The sequence below is a fragment of the Arachis ipaensis genome, chromosome B10, assembly GCF_059453495.1.
Source record: "Arachis ipaensis isolate K30076 ecotype BB chromosome B10, ASM5945349v1, whole genome shotgun sequence".
In the NCBI taxonomy this organism is placed as follows: domain Eukaryota; kingdom Viridiplantae; phylum Streptophyta; class Magnoliopsida; order Fabales; family Fabaceae; genus Arachis; species Arachis ipaensis.
This window is the reverse complement of record NC_142435.1, coordinates 128,087,916-128,104,864: the sequence shown is the minus strand read 5'-3', so window position 1 is coordinate 128,104,864 and position 16,949 is coordinate 128,087,916. Positions and strand designations below refer to the sequence as shown.

General features: G+C 37.5%; 2 protein-coding genes across 2 annotated transcripts; one reads left to right on the top strand and one right to left on the bottom strand.

Annotated features, from left to right (window-relative positions):
• Nucleotides 1-2,474: 2,474 nt before the first annotated feature.
• Nucleotides 2,475-6,259, bottom strand: LOC107622892 (Regulator of chromosome condensation (RCC1) family protein). Its single transcript, XM_016324960.3, has 5 exons — nt 6,031-6,259; nt 5,760-5,936; nt 4,444-4,479; nt 4,163-4,320; nt 2,475-4,074 (listed from the first exon to the last, which is right to left on the bottom strand). The coding sequence occupies exons 1-5, from the start codon at nt 6,122-6,124 to the stop codon at nt 2,797-2,799; spliced, it is 1,743 nt and encodes a 580-aa protein (XP_016180446.1). The 5' UTR covers nt 6,125-6,259; the 3' UTR covers nt 2,475-2,796.
• A 1,085-nt stretch (nt 6,260-7,344) lies between these two features.
• LOC107621708 (SWIM zinc finger family protein / mitogen-activated protein kinase kinase kinase (MAPKKK)-like protein) lies at nt 7,345-8,606 on the top strand. The gene has a single exon (XM_016323724.3). The coding sequence runs from the start codon at nt 7,524-7,526 to the stop codon at nt 8,277-8,279; it is 756 nt and encodes a 251-aa protein (XP_016179210.3). The 5' UTR covers nt 7,345-7,523; the 3' UTR covers nt 8,280-8,606.
• Nucleotides 8,607-16,949: the final 8,343 nt, after the last annotated feature.

Genomic DNA, 16,949 nt, shown 5'->3' with positions numbered 1-16,949 from the left:
AATAAAAACCGATTTTCACACCAAAAAATTGGGTTTTCACCAAAAAATTGGTTTTTATACCAAAAAATTAGTTTTGCAATTAAAAATCGGTTTTTACACAAAAATTAATTTTTACATACAAAAACCCAAAAATTTTAACATTTTTTTAAATTGAATTTTTTTATCTAAATTTTTTTTCTTTCTAAATGATACGTGTAACATTTGTAAATAATGAAATACCTTCCATTGCTTCGTTCTTTTTTCTTTCTTATCTCTTTTCAGCATTTTCTATAAATAATTTTTTCTAATGTAAATAATTTTCTTTCTAAATGATACGAGTAACTTTTTCTTATCTCCATCTCTCTCCCCCTCCTCTCCCTCTCCTCCTCTCTTCCTTTTTTTTCTCTCTCTCTCTCTCTCTCCCATTTTTCTCTCTCCCCTTTCTCTTTCTTTCTCTCTCCTCTCCCCTCTCTCCCCTATCTCTCTCCTTTCCCCTTCTCTCTCTCTCTCCCTCCTCTCTCTCCCCTCCCCTCTCTTTCTCTCTCTCCTTTTTTTCCTTTTCTCTATTTCTCTCTCTCGCTCTCTCTCTCTTTCCTTTTCTTTTTTCTCTCTCCCCTTCCCTCTCTTTCTCTCGGCCGCGCCGCTTACTTACTAAGCGCTGGTTCTATCCCGGCCAAGCAAGCAAGGGGACCTAGGTGGGAATAGTGAAAGAAAAGAAAGAGATGGGGAAGAAGCAGGGTAGAGTAGTTGGTTAACTCGTTAGGCTCATGACCTGAAGCTTGCAGGTTCAAATCTTGCCCCGCCATGTCTTGATTTAAAAAAGTCAACACTTGAACCCTAGTTTCCATCGAGCAGAAGCAAGACGGACCATCTTGAGGGAAGAGGGCTGTATCCCTGATGGCTATGAATGGCGCGAAGTACTCTTGTGTACCGCAGATTTAGATCCAAATGCACTCGGCTCGCGCGCAACCCCGCCCCGTCAAAGCGTGATTTCCGGTGAAACTCCTGGCGTCAAGATCTGGCACATTTCTCCCATGCTTTTCTTTGTTGGTAAACCCAACTAGCGATTGACAACAAAGAAGTCTTTCCTCTTGTTGGGGGGAGCAGAATTCTCACGATAGGAAAAAGAAAAATGAGGAACCAACGATTCTCTCTCCTTAAACAACCGATATCCTCCACACTTAATCAACATTTGATAGATTATCCAACCCCGAGCAATCCTAGTTATTGGTGGGGCTTCGGTTCGTTAGCTGGTATTTGCCCTCTTTCTCTCTCTTATTCTCTCTCTCTCTTCCCCTTCTTCTCTTTTCTTATCTCTCCCCTTTCTCTCTCTCTCTCCTCCTCTATGTCTTCCTCCTCTCTCTCTTTTCTCTCTCCTCTCTCTCGCTTTGGAGAGAAGAGGAGAAAAGAGAGAGGAGAGGGATAGAGAGTGAGAGAAGGCTGAAAGAGAAAGAGAAAAGAGAGAGTAGAAGAAGAAAGAAGAGAAGGAGAGAGAAGGAAGAGAGGAAGAGGAGGAGAGAGAGAGAGAAGGGGAGAGAGAGAAAAAAAGAAAAGGAAAGAGAGAGGAGCGAGAGAGAGAAATAGAGAAAAGGAAAAAAAGGAGAGAGAGAGAAAGAGAGGGGAGGGGAGAGAGAGAGAGAGAGAGAGAGAGAGAGAGAGAGAGGAGAGAGGGAAGGAGAGGAGAGAGAGGAGTGAGAGAGAGAGAGGAGGAGGAGGAGATAGAGGATGGGAGAGATGAGTAGAAAGGAAGGGGAGGAGAGAGATAAAGAGAGAGAAGGGAGGGGGAGAAAGAGGGCAAAGAGAGAGAGAAAGAGATAGAGGGGAGAGAAGGAGAGAAAGAGAGAGGGGAGAGAGCAAAGGAGAGAGAGGGAGAGAAGGATAGAGAGATAAGGGAGAGAGAAAGAAAGTGGAGGTGGAGAGAGAGAGAGAGAGAGAGAGAGAGAAGGGAGGGAGAAAGTGAAAGAGACAGATAGGGGAGAGAGAAGAGGACAGAAAGAGGAGAGAGAGAGAGAGAGAGAGAGAGAGGAGATAGAGAGGGAAGAGTGAGAAAGAGAAAGAGAGAGAAGGAAGAGAGAGAGAGAGAAAAGAAGAGAGAGGGGAAGAAAGGGGGAGAGAGAGGGGAAAGAAGGGGGAGAGAGAGGGGGAAAAGAAGAGAGAGAAGGGGAGAAAGATAATGAAAAATTTAATTTGGTTAACCAATTCTAAAAAATATGGATATGATTTTTAAAATTATTTTATTAAATTGGTTAACCAAAATTTAGTTATAATTTTTTAACCGGTTAACTATATTTTAGTTTTTTTATGAACACCCCTAATTGACATTGAAGATGTTTAGAAATTAAAGATATATTCTAAAAATATATATAATAAAACATATTTGTAACTCATTCATCGTACTATTAAAATTAACTTTCAATTATTTATAATATTAAACAAACAATTTTTTATTGTAGTTAGAAATAATGTTTCCAAATATAATATTCCTAGAAATATAATTCGATGAAATATATTTTTTATTATCGAAATGAAAGCTCACTTAAAATGGCATTTTACATATGTCCTGCCGTCCTGGGATCAAATTCAGGCTACAAGGGGAATGAATACATATCTTATACATGTTATTGACACAAATTTTACATATCTTTAGGCTTAAACAATACACATATAGAACGAGGCACCGAGGATTGATGCAAGGTGCAAAATAGAATGATCAAATAAAGCGATAAGTAGGCATGCCATGCCACCCTGCAAAACTGGAACATGATCACCTAGCTCATTGCCTTTTGTGTGTTGAACAATTTGTTCCTCTCATACATACTAATTTTTCGGCTCCGGTGATTGGAGGCACTCCTTTACAATTTCCTTGATCCTTCTCTTCATTTGTTTATCTTTCACACCAGCAAGCATGTCCCGGTAGAACATTTCCAACCTCATTAGCGTCCTATGATCTGCAGTCTCCAACATGTTCTCCCATTCTTTTGCAATGTTGAATGAACCTGAATCCTTCAATGAAGCAGGGACATCTTGCTCAGCAAAAGGTTTTCCGAAAACACAACCATGAAGTATGCTAGCATATTGTTCCATTGTGGATAGCTTCAATTGAAGCTGCTTCAGCTCATTCAGTGCCGAGGATAATTTCTCATCTGTTTCTGTTTTTACTTCGGCCTCCTTTTCTTTCTCTCTGTCCTGCTCGAGGGAGCTCTTTGATTCCTCTTCCTCTGAATCTTCGGTCGCTGGAGGCCACCGCACCTTGGTGGGGGTATAACAGTCCAATTCGTTACCGGTTCCAAGAACTCCACATCGCCCTCTACCCCAAGACCACACCTTATATCCATCCCGCGCAACAATAACAGTATGTGCAGCTCCACATGCAACTTGAACCGGATCTGGAAACTTAGGTTGGTATGGAGCACAAGGTTTAAGCAAGGGTGAGAGGGCATCACCAGAATCTGATGAACCACGACCAGCATCAGGGCATAAGCCAAGACCCTTCTCCATTCCCCATGACCACACATCCCCTGATGAGGAAACCACACTTGTATGAAACAAGCCGCAATCGATACCAATAAGAGATATATCTTGCGGCAAGTCTTGAACAGGTGTAGGAAATAATGCGCTTTGTGTTGTTCCATGCCCGAGTTGGCCATTATCCCCAAGGCCAAAAGTCCAGCACTTGCTTTCCAACTCGGTAGATTTCTTTTTGCGAGTGAGCAAGGCAGTGTGAGCAGCACCACATGCTATGTCATAAATTGTCCAAGGGGACTCCTCATCAAATGTTTTCACAACTTCTGGATGTGCCCTGTTCTCCCTATCCCCCAATCCTAACTGGCCATGGTTGTTAAAACCCCAAGAGTAGCAGACCAAATCTTCACCATTGTTTGATTCTCCGGCACTAACCAATGCTACAACATGCTCATTTCCACATGCAACCTTGGCAACATTAAGGCCATGAAAGGCCAGTATTGGCATTGGAATGAAACTACTTACAAGAGAGAATTCACCTTTGCTTTCTTGTGGGCAGTTTCCCCACATCCAGAGGGTGCCACGATTATCAATAGCCATAGACATCATTCCTCCTGCTTTGACAGCATGTATCTGCCAAAATTAAATGGGCAAAAACACACATTAAGACATTCTCACGATGTTTTATGTTTTAGGATGAAATTCATGTTTCTTATTGTACCTTAATTGATCCTTTTCCTTGTACTTCAGAGACACCAGTTGAAGAATCAAGTGGGTGCGACTCGGGAAACTTATTCAATAAGTGGGGCGCTAGGTTATAAACTCCACCAATAGAATTTTCATCAGGTGTGTCCTCTCCGTCAGTGCCAAGTTGACCATCCATACAGTAGTCAAGGATGTAGATACTAATCATGAATATAAAGTAAACAAAACTCTTAAAGTAAAAATAAGTAATATCCGTAACTGAATTCGACTAAGTGACTCCCAGCATATTAAGGATACAAATATTGTAACCCCAACTCCAAACGGACCCGTCATCTGTCAACACACAGAAGGAAGAGTTATTGCGGCAAAAAACAAATTCCAATAAGATGAACCTGCCTAAGATTACACCAGATACCTAGTATTCATGGTGCTACATATCTATGTCAGCACAAAATTCCAAAGACATCCACATGATATTCACTCTTGCAAAAGCAGGGTATAGTAATTGACCCATTTTTGAAGGGAGAGAGACTGAATTCTTCTTCCCTTGTTAGCACTTATCAATGTTTACTCTGAGACCCAAAGGACATAAAAAAGGCAAAAATTGGGCATATTTATTCACACCATTACACTTGCAATGCAATTAAGAAGATGCATAAAATTTGTTATACAGTCTCAAATATTTTTCTCCATATTAATTTCATATAGTTGATGTTAGCAACTATTACTACTCAAAAAGTAGCCTTACATATAGTTTTAAAATGCAGCCAATAATACAGCAAGAGTCTGGCAACATATCATTAAAAATCATTCTAATGTCTTAGCTGACATAACAATTTATCATATATTCCTTATTCCCTTATATAAGCTTATAAAGAAAAAGGGTTCAATTGTTCCTCTTTTGATCAAATTAATTAAACATATGCTAAAAAAAGCCAGATACTACATTGTAGTGAATCTTTCATTTATTTGTTTATACCGGTTAATCTAAGAATTCTGCAATAGTAAAATGTGTTAGAATGCATACAAACCTTTAAATATCATATGACCAAACAAGTCTTCAGTATAAGCAGACTGAAGGACTTCACAAAACAATTCAACTGAATCAGTCAAATATTATAACATTTTACTCTTGCTTGGTGCAATGAAAGCCATACACCATACCCTTTATCTTTAAGTTCCACCCACAAGTACCAAGTAGTGAAAATCAAAATCTTCTCACTTTCACTCCACTCCCAACTTACCTCCCCTGTTGTCACTCAACACCTTTGTCACTTATGTTCAAATACACAAAACCATAGCTTTTTATTTATTTCTTTCTTCCGAAAAAAAAAAAATCTTTTGAAACATGATTAGAAAAGTTAAAAGATGCAATCTGCATACACTATCAGCAGAAAGTTTTACCCAGAACCTAATCTAACAGCAAAAGTTTCAAACTTTAATACATACACTTTAATTGGTCATATAAGACCACAAATTTGATTAGATGACGCTGCAAACAAGTTTACACTACTCTTAATGTATCAAAATTAATTAACTTCAAAAAAGAAAAATAATAAATAAATAAATAAAGGGAAATTGAGAAGGTGTGAAGAGTTACACTGTTACAGAACCTGCAAGAGCAAGATTATGATAAGCACCAGAAGCAATAGCAACAATTTTGGGTGTGTCTGCTTCTCCTCCATTAGGGTTCTGAAACTTGACCTGAACTGGTAAAAGCTCATCCTTTTCTGAACCATGGCCAAGCCTCCCAAACATTCCTCTTCCCCATGAGTACACACTCCCATCCCCTGCATCCAACAACACCGGAACATTATTTCCCTCTTTTACACACAGAAAAAAAACAGAGAAATTTGAGGGTCTCTTTGAATATAGCGGTGTTACCGGTAAGAAGGAGAGTGTGCGCTTCCCCGGCAGTGACGGCGATGACCTTGTGCGATGGGTTGCCGGAGTTTGGAATGTTTCCGGCGTCGTCCATGGTCTCCGGCGAGTTCGCAAAACCAGAAGCTGAGCTGCCACTCACATCACAGAACACAGATGCTGTCGACTGTTTTTCCTGATAAGCTCGATTCGATCGCGTCAATTATTGCAGATCATTTCTATTTTTTCTTATTGTATTAATTTATTCTATTTTATAGTTACTTAAATAATATAATTTCGATAGTGGATATTGTTTCTCTATAATTGACAATATTATTTTTTATTATATATTATTTCAAATTAACTTTAATAAACAATTTCTCTCATTATAACCATGGAATAAAATAATAAAAATAAAAAGTAATTTAGTTATAAAACTTTAACCCACTTTATACTCTCCCTTGGGAAATGTTATCCTTTGACAATATGATAAAATAGTATAGCAAGTAATCACATTTTTATATACGGATTAAAATATTAAAAAAATGTTAAGCTAAGTGGTAAAAGAATCCAAAAATTGTTTAATCGATTGTGATTTGTCAACGAACACTATTACGGATTCAAATATCATTTTTAATTTAAAAAAAATAATAATTCAATTCTTAAAATATATATAATATAAAAAATACTAGAATTTTTTTTGTCAATAATTAATCAATAGTATTTAAAAGTATAAATTAAAAAGATATTGTCAAATTATTAAATTATAAAAAATTAGATTAATAATTAAAAACACTGATTAAAAATACTAAATTCTGTTTGATTCTTGAAATTTTTTCTATAATGTGTGACATCAACCAAAAAAAAAAGATGAGAATATAGTATTATTTAAAATAATCATGTAAAATAATTTATAACAGGTTAGACCTTTCTATACTATAGCAAATTCATTCACAAGAATGAATAAGGATATGCGTATATCCACCATTTTGAATGCTGCAAAGAACAATGGTAAATAACATTTTATGAAGGTTGTTCAGTTGTTCCAACAGATATGAGAATAATGAGACGCTATCTAATTTCAAAAGGAAGGATAGGAATATACCTTATCCCCCAAAATAGAAGATACATACTACTACAAAAGCAGTTGGCAAAACAACAACAACATGTGTGAATTGCACGTAATGGTATGTGATTTTTGATTGATTTGCCTAGCTAGGCAGGTAGCTTAAGCGTGCTGCATGGGTAATTACCTCATCATCAAATTACGCTTTGGAATTCTCCGCCCTACAAACTAACTAAATAAAGCTTCCTTCCTTCCTCTGATCTTACTCTTTCCCTTCACGTGCCCCCAAAGACAAAGAATATTCACAGCCACAATTAACCACACCCCTTCAATTTCCCATCATATCTATAACTATATCCTAAATTCCCATTCTTCCAACTACCCCCACAAACAAACAAACAAACAAACAAACAAAACCACCAACTGTCATAACAACCCTCTCTCCATAACAATGGAATCCGTTGCTTCTAATTCTGATAATAATAATTCTTCTTCGTCATCCTCGTCATCTTCGTCGCAGCAGAATCATCACCACCACCACCCCCGGTTCAAGCCGAGCCAACCAATCTCAGACCGGATAGTCCGTGCCCTGAGGCACCGCCTCCTCCTCCTCCACCGCTCCACCACCACCTTCTTCGTCTTTGGCGCCACCGGGAACGTCTACACGGTGAACCTCTCGTCCACACCATCATGCACGTGCCCGGACCGAACCACCCCATGCAAGCACATCCTCTTCGTCCTCATCCGTGTCCTGGGCGTGCCCCTCGACGACGCCTGCCTAAGGCGGAGGACCCTCCGACCCTGCCAGGTCCAGCGCCTGATGGCGGCACCCACGCTCCCCGAGGCAGTGGCGGGGGACGCGCTGAAGCAGAGGTTCCGGCAGGTGTTCTTGGAGGGAGGAGGATCGTCATTATCGTCGTCGTCGATCGAGACGGAGGAGGGTGCCACGTGTCCCGTGTGCATGGAAGAGATGGGGAAGGAAGAGAAGCTTGTGGCATGTGGGACATGCAGGAACCCTATCCATGAAGAGTGCCTTATGAGGTGGAAGAGGAGCAGTGGGAGGAGATCGGCGAGTTGCGTGATATGCAGGGCACGGTGGCGGAATAGGGCGGAACAGGATAAGTATGTTAACCTCTCCGCGTATGTTAGCGAGGATGATGATGTCATGCCACCCCCTTCTTCGTCTCTCTGCACTGATCATCCCTAGGTTGTCAATATACTTAATGTTTGTAAAGTGGTAGCATTTAATGGGAGCTGATTCTGAAGAATAAATGTAAAGATTTAATTTATGTTGCAATTAGTGTAGTTAGAAAGTTGTGTTCATGAGAGTTATTTAACTGTGTTGTGTATGAAGTTGATTGACTTTCTGACACCACAATTTGGATCGGAACAAGATCCCACTTGGCATGTCTACTGCGGTACTGCCATCCCCTCTGGCTCTCCCAAATGCATGGATGTTATGGTGCTGCATTTTTTCTATAAGTAATATTTTTTGTGTTTTATAAAATACAGAATAGAAGTTCACTTCTCAATATAATTTTCCCTTAGTGGCCAAGCACTTCATCCCACATTAATTCTCTAGATTACTTTCATACTTTGTGCTCAAGTTTTGGAGTTTAGCTAGGCACGTTTTCCTACTGATCCTTATCCTTTCTCTTGGCTCGATCATATCTTACTTTCAAGAACAAAGGCCATTCTGAAGATTTGACTAAGTTTTCTCTATACCTTTTAAGTTTTGTTGATCTTCACTACCACCCCACCCCTTAATCCCACTACACCACTGCAATCTCACCGCACCCCAACTAAAGATGGATTCAAAATAGGTGATAGAGAAAGAAAAAAAAATTGTAGGAATGCATTGATGAAAATTTGGATTTGTTACAGGAAGAAGCATCAAAAGCCAAAATTTCCTGCATGTGGTATTATAGACCAAGAATTACTTCAACCCTCTTACTCGCTTATTCCACCATATTTCACGACTTTGGAATAATCTCATCTTGCAGAACAAACTCTAAATCATAGATGAAGCTACAAAATTGCTTCACCACTTTCTTCTGATTTTTCTGCTAGTTTGATATCAAATCCTTTGTTACACCCATCACAGCAATAAACTTGTCAGCCACACTATCATTATTCTTCGATTTAATGATGAAGAATAATAGAAGTTAATGAAGGATTGCAAGGGTTTTGGTTCCAAATAGCACGTTTTGGTTAAGGATGAAAATGTGACAAAGGTGAAAGAGCTTAGCAGTGAAAACAACACAAATATTCAATACAAGAACAATATAAAAGCACTAACAACTATATATGGTATGAGCAAGTAAATATATAAAGCAAAGCAGTAGTAAGAACACATCAAGATTTGAACGGAGAAAACTCCTTCAATGTGAGAAATAAAAATTACGAGTCGTTTAGACTAATGAAATAGCTCCATTATAGTTAAATGAGGTACAAGAGAGTCTTAAACAAAACACAAATTATGCATATAACCAGCCAAAATATCAAGATACCAAAGCTTACAAATGAGAAGCAAGAAGATGAAAAATATCTAAAAAACAGAGCTGTTATTTGAAGCATATTTCTCTTTTTTGCAGACCTTCAATTAAAATTTTCACCGTCCAGAATGAAGAACAAGATGAGTGAAGCTGCAGTTCAAATTTCAGACCAATCCAACGGTGAACAAATGAGAAACTGCTGTTCAAAATTTGCTGCTCTATATAAAAATGGAAAATCTATTTTCTCTCTTGTAAATTCAATTTCTCTCACTGAAGATCTCCAATCAACATCTTCACCGTCGAGCATAAAGAACAAGATAAGAGGAACATGTAGTTCAAATTTCAAGTCGATCCAACGATGAACGAATGAAAAACTGTTATTTAAAATTTACTGCTTTGCATAAAAATAAAAATTCTATTTTTCCTCTTCTCTCTCACTTTGTGACTACTCCCTCACTCTCAAAAAGACCCCAAAAATCTTATTAGAGTAGTGACACAAGGGTGCAAACATACACCCTAAAAAAATTGGACTTGGACCTCACAAAGGAGAGAAAAAACCCAATAAATCTTTCCCTTCTCGACTAGGTGGGGGCCCTCACCATGCCGACGATCAAACAACATGTTTCAAGCTTATCTCTTGACAATGCTTTTGTCATCATATCAGCACCATTATAATCAGTGTGAACATCCTCAAGTTCCAACAACTTGGAATCTAACACATCCCATATCCAGTGATACCTAACATCAATATGTTTAGATCTTGCACGAAAAGTAGAATTCTTGGTAAGATGAATAACACTTTGACTATCACACAATAACACATCACGGTTTTGTTTGAAACCAAGCGCTACAAGAAACTTCTTCATCCACAATAACTTTTTACATGCTTCATTTGTTGCAATAAACTTTGCCTCCGTGGTAGAAAGTACAACACACTTCTGTAGCCTTGACTGCCATGAAATAACTCCCCCTGCAAACTTGACCGAATAACCTAAAGTAGACTTTCGAGAATCAATATCTCCTGCCATGTTTACATTAGTAAAGCCAACTAACAAAGGTTTCTCACCACCAAAACTCAAACTCAAGTTAGTTGTACCTTTGAGATATCTTATAATCTATTTAACAGCATTCCAATGTTCTTTACCTGGATTAGAAAGAAAACGACTCACAGTACCAATACCATAGCATACATCAAGATTCCAACAGTTGAGGCATAAGAAATTTCATCCATTACTTGTTTCTCCTCATTAGTGGTTGGACACTGCTTGGTACTCAACTTAAAATGAGGAGCAAAAGAACTAGCGACACATTTGGCATCATTCATGCCAAACTTTTGAAGTACCTTCTTTATGTACTTCTCTTGTGACAAATAAAGCTTCTTGGAATATCTATAACGAGTAACAGTCATGTCCAAAATCTGTTTGACAGGACCCAAGTCTTTCATAGCAAAAAATTTGTTCAACAGTTTCTTCAACTCATTAATCCTCAAAACATTCTTACCCACAATCAAAATATCATACACATAAAGCAAAAGAATGATAACATCATCATCAGAAAACTTTTGCACAAATACACAATAATCTGAAGTTGTCTTACAGTAACCATGCTTACCCATAACGGATTCAAACTTCTTGTACCATTGTCTTGGAACTTGCTTCAACCCATAAAGACTAGTATTAAGTTTGCACACAAGGCCTTCCTTTCCTTTAACAACAAAATCCTCCGGTTGTTCCATGTAGATCTCGTTATCCAAATCATCATGAAAAAAAGCTATTTTCATATCTATTTTCTCAATCTCCAGATCAAGAGAAGCTACTAATCCAAGCATAGTACGAATGGATGACATCCTCACAATAGGAGAAAAAATTTTCTCATAATCAACATCTTTTCTCTGGTTAAAGCCTCTAACAACCAATCTAGCTTTATACTGAGGTTTAGAATTGTGTTCTTCATTCTTGATTTTGAATACCCATTTGTTCTTCAAAACTTCCATACCCTTAGGTAGCTTCACCAACTCATAGGTATCATTCTCAAGCAAAGACTTCATTTCTTCTTGTATAACTTCAAGCCATTGAGCTTTACTTCCTTCTTCAACAGCCTCTCCATACATTCAGGTTCTCTCCTATCAGTTAACAAAACAAACTCATATGGAGAATACCTTTACGAAGTCTTCCTTTCTCTTGTACACCTTCTGAGTGTATTTGCAAAAATTTTTAAAGCCGGTTGTTCATCTTGATCATCATCACCAACTTCATCAAGTATCAGATCAACTGTTCCATCTTCACTTGCACCTGTATCATGCTCATTATTTTGAGTTTCAACTCTACCATCTTCTACCATAGGCATAGAGAGAGTAATATTCAAGTCAGAAAAATCATCACTAGGCTGAATCATTAGCTTCTCCGCATTATCAATATCCTTCAATGTTTAGTCTTTAACAAAGACAACATCTCTACTCCAAATCACCTTCTTACTAACAGGATAATAAAACTTATAACTAAACTCATCCATGTCATAGCAAATAAAAATACATTGCCTAATCTTTACATCAAACTTGGATCTCTCATCTTTAAAAATTTGAACAAATACTTTATATCCAAAGACTCTTAAATGATCACAAGAAATATACCTTCTTTGGCACTTCAAATTGCAAGGGAACATATGGTGTCCGGTTCAAGACATGAACAACAGTGTTAAAAGCTTCACCCCAAAAGAATTTTGCCAATCCAGACTGTGACATTAAGACCCCAGATTTTTGAAAATTAAATAATAAATTATTTAATGATTTATTTTATTTATTCGAGAATATATTTTTAGAAATTTTTATATTAATTGAGTACTTTTTTATTATTGATTTAAAAGTTTTAATAATAAAAAAATAAAAAGAATTTTATATACTTTAATTTGAATATTTAGATTTTGAACTTTATATTATGAATAAAAGGAAATTAGTTTAAGTATCTCTAATTATTGAATTAGAATATTTATTTGAAAATAAATTTTAAGTTGATAATTAAATAGTATTTTTATAAATATTATTATTGGATTAATATTGGTTTTCAATTACTTTATTACCCCTACTTTTATTAAAATTACCTAAACTACCTAAACCCTAACCCTAAAACTCAACACACCTAACTCTAACCCTAATTTCTCCTTCGCAGTCACCACCCCATCCCCTTTTGTTACACACACAGCTAAAAAAAGAAAACAGAGAGAGAGAGAGAGAGAGAGAGAGAGAGAGAGGCCTTGCCACCGCCGATTCGTCGCACGCGGGGAGCCCATGGCCGTCGTGGAGAGAGGGATCAATGCGATCGAAGAGAGGTGGAAGGAGACCTGCGCTGCCGTCAGAACCAGTGTTGCCCAGTTGCCGCGCCTTGTCGTTGTCGGGGAGCCTCCATTGTCGCCGTCATCGTCGTCGGATAGGGCAGGAAAGTGGACACGCAAGAGGGACTTCTGCTGCTGGGTTGACGTCACCTCTACTGCTGTCTACACTGTCGTTGTCGCCCTCTTCACGAGCTGTCGCCGTCGAACCCATCAGAAACTGCCGCCGTCGCTGTTTGGGTTTGATCAGAGGAGAGGAGATGGCGGTGGTGGATGTTGGCGCTACTGCATGCGAGAAAGAGAGGCTGGTACACTGTCTTCAAGTTGCTGCATTGTCACCGAAGGTGCCACTGCTCTGTTTTCTCGGTTATTCATAAGTCCGGTAAGATATTCCTTGTTCCGAACCCTTTTAGTCGCTATTTCTGTTATATGTTGCTGAGAAATTTGTGGCGTTATTGCGATAGGGTTGAATTTTTGAGGTTGCATGTAGCGATTAGAGTTGCTGCGGTTATTGGGATAGTGGAGTGCAGCTGTGGTTGCAGCTGCCGCTGAGTGCGGGATGAGAGAAAAGGATTTCTTTGACGCGTTTGGTTTATGGGTTTCGATTATTCAAGGTAGGAGCGCTTTTCTTAAACTTATTTTACTTTCGAGAGTTGTTACAAGTCAATATTAATGTGAAAAGTATATTTTTGTGATTTCATAAGTCTTATGGATTGAATTGAGTTATTTTGGATGAATGAAATTGTTTGATTGATTGATTGATCGATTTAAAACGTTGAGTATTCTGAATAGCTGGCTAATGTTGTTGAATTGGTTTTTTCTTGAATTACTGGAAGAGATTTATCGGAATTCAGTTTAATTTTTAAAATGATTTGACTTTAGAAAATATTTAATATTAAATTTTGGTTTGATATTAAATCCGATTTGATATTGGGATTTGGTTTAAAACAAATTTGAAAAGGATTTGATATTTGAAACGGTTTGATTATTGAAAATGATTTCCGATTTGGCAATGATTGAGAAGGATTTGAGGGATGTTTAGATGGACCCTTGAAGGGTGGCAAAGTCTGAATTTTAGAGGAGATGCTGCCCAAATTTTTATAAAAATTAGAGGTTTCGTTTGAAATGGTTATTTAAAAAGATTTGGATTTAAGGGTTATTTGATTTAATTTTAAGTTATTAAGAAAATGATTACATTTTGAGTTTGATTTATTTAGAAAGGGATGAATTATGTTTTGAGTTAGGATTGTTGATGGATGGAATGTGATGTGTGATAATGATGATGGAATTTAAATGAAGGATGATGAGGGTTGATTTTTAATTATGAATTTAAACGAATGTGAATGAATAATAATAAATTTGAGAATGAATGAGACATAATTAATGGCAATGATGATATTGATGAATTGGATGTGGGAAAGACGGTAGGGTGCTAATCCCTCGATCATTTTACCCTGCATTCTTTGTGATTGTGATGTGTTGGATATAGGGAGGGCGGTAGGGCGCTAATCCCTCAATTTATTCTCCCGTATTCTTTGTGATTGTATCTTGTGGGATGTGAGGAAGGTGGTAGAGCACTAATCTCCCGACGTTTTTCCTCACATTCTTTCTCTCTGTCTGCAAAGTGGTAGAGCACTAATCCCTCGACCGGTATGACATGGCCTCCCTAGGGGAAGGTGGTAGGGCACTAATCACCCTATTTATTCTTCCTAGTGTATGCTTCCAAGAGAAGGTGGTATGGTACTAATCCCCTGATTTTATGCCTCCTGGAGATGCACAGTCGAGGGACAGTATCCGTGTTAGCTACCGGATGTGTCGGGTTCTGGCAGTATAACTAATGCGTGAGCTCACGGCCAGTAGGACAGGCATGCATCATATGCATTTGTATGCTTTGTTTGAGTTTGAATTTGTTTTGGTTTGCCTAATTGCTTAACTGTTATTAACTGCTATCTGGGCTATTTGCTATAACTGCTATCTATACCTATGCTTTTCTTATTTGTTTTGTCTGTGTTTGTTCTAGTGTGGTACTTTTGAGATTGAGTATTAGTGCTGAATTGTTGATAGTATTGGTTGATTGCGTGATGGGTGGGAGGCTGTGATTGGTTTCTGATTGAGGTTTAGTTAAGTATGAAAAATCAAGTTGGTTCAGCTTAGACTTAATGAACCTATGCTTGGAACAGGTTGGTCATTCATACAGCCTAAGAAACATTTTAAGATTTTCTTATACGAAAAGAAAGGTTTTGAATTTGGATAATTAACTAATTTCTTTTAAAAATGGTTTTGGATTTTGAAATGTTAAACCATTGGTTTTCAAAAGATTCATAAGACAATGATGATCACTGTGCTTGGAAAAAGTTTTCTTTTTAAAATATCTTCTTATGACAATTCTGAAAATCCGTGGTGAGACCATGTGGTTAGGTTTTCACCCTCCTACAGATTTATCTTTTCAGGAATCAGATGAAGAGGCTTACAAAGAGTTTAATTGCGTTTTGCTTATACAATATTGTTAGATTAGTTTAGTTATCATTTATTTATCCCTCACCATTAATATTGTATCTTGTAAAGAGGGTTAGGAGTTTTGATTATTATGTTTGTAAGTTATTGTATAAGGAACTTAGTTATTGTGTGTGGGTGTGTGTGTTTGTGTGTGTGTATAGGCATTTTCAAACAAAAGTATTTATATTTTTTTTAAAAAAATAGTTTATACGGTTTCAGTTTTACAAAGGCTTCTATTGTATTATTAAGTATATGGAAGTCGTCGTAATACTCCTTGCTATCAGAGTGGCGCAGCCGGAAGCGTGTCATTCTAGTAATAAGGGTGTTACAACAATAAGAACCTAACTCTTTCAACCAATGTTCTGTTCATCCTTTCAACCAAGCCATTCAACTGAGGAGTCTTCGAAGGAGTCTTCTGATGTCTTATACCATGCTCTTTCTAATAAGTATCAAATGGACCTGAGTACTCACCACTATTGTCAATACGAATGTATTTCAACTTCTTCCTAGTTTCTTTTTCAACAGATGCTTGAAATTACTTGAACAATTCAAAACTCGATCTTTGGCCTTCAAAGTTTAAACCCATAATTTCCTAAAATGGTTATCAATAAAGGTTACAAAATAGATAGACCCTCTAAGTATTTTTGTCTTCATTGGCCCACATACATCAGAATAGCACTAAGTCAAGTATTTCCAACTTCCTTAAAGGTGGATGACTCTTGAGAGAAACCCTGTTTTGTTTCCCAGCAAAGCAATGGTTGCACTTTTGTAAAGCAACCTTGTAGCCAGATAAAAGATTCCTTTTGGATAACATATTCATGCATTTCTCACTTATATGACATAATATCTTATGCCATAAGTCAGTTCCATCAACAATCTCAGTAGCATTAATAACATCTTTCACAATCTTTGCTTGAGTTAAATAAAGAGTAGAGTATCGTGTACCTCTTGCAACAACCATGGAACCCTTGGTGAGTGATAAACCCCAATTTTAGGGTTTATCTTGTGTTGAATTTAGTAAATTTTATCAACTTATCTCACATTTATTCAATGAAATAGCATGGTTTTGTGAATTTCTCCTAAATTATGCTTAAGAGTAAAAACATGCTTTTAAGACTCTTAAAATGCTAGATTTAATTTCCTTTAATTCCATTTGATGCCTTGATGTGTTTGTTAAGTAATTTCAGGCTTAGAGGGCAAAGATTGGATTGAAGAAATGAAGAAAAAGCATGTAAAAGTGGAGAATTCATGAAGAAATGAAGTTTTGGAAATCTGCCGGTTGTGCGTATGCGTGACCTTGCGCGTACGCGTGACCTGCGATTTCGCCGAGCCGCGTGTACGCATGACACGAAGCACGTGACTCACTTAAAGAAAATGTGGCTGGCAATTTCTGGACCTCATCAAGTCCAAATCTAACTCATTTCTGAAGTATTTTAGGCCAAATTCAAGAAGGAACAAGGAGGGAGCAATTAGTATAGCTTAGGAACCATGCTTTAGGTCTAGAGAGAAAAGCTCCATTTTTTCTCTAGAATTATGGTAGATTTAGTTCTAATTCTCTTAGA

What these genes read in the sequence shown, in the direction of transcription:
- LOC107622892 (XM_016324960.3), bottom strand. Translation starts at nt 6,124, where the DNA reads ATGGACGACGCCGGAAACATTCCAAACTCCGGCAACCCATCGCACAAG. An exon ending in GCACACTCTCCTTCTTACCG is followed by an intron (nt 5,937 to 6,030) that starts GTAACACCGCTA and finishes TGTTGGATGCAG; the next exon opens with GGGATGGGAGTGTGTACTCA. An exon ending in GAGTTGGGGTTACAATATTT is followed by an intron (nt 4,321 to 4,443) that starts GTATCCTTAATA and finishes ACTACTGTATGG; the next exon opens with ATGGTCAACTTGGCACTGAC.
- LOC107621708 (XM_016323724.3), top strand. Translation starts at nt 7,524, where the DNA reads ATGGAATCCGTTGCTTCTAATTCTGATAATAATAATTCTTCTTCGTCA.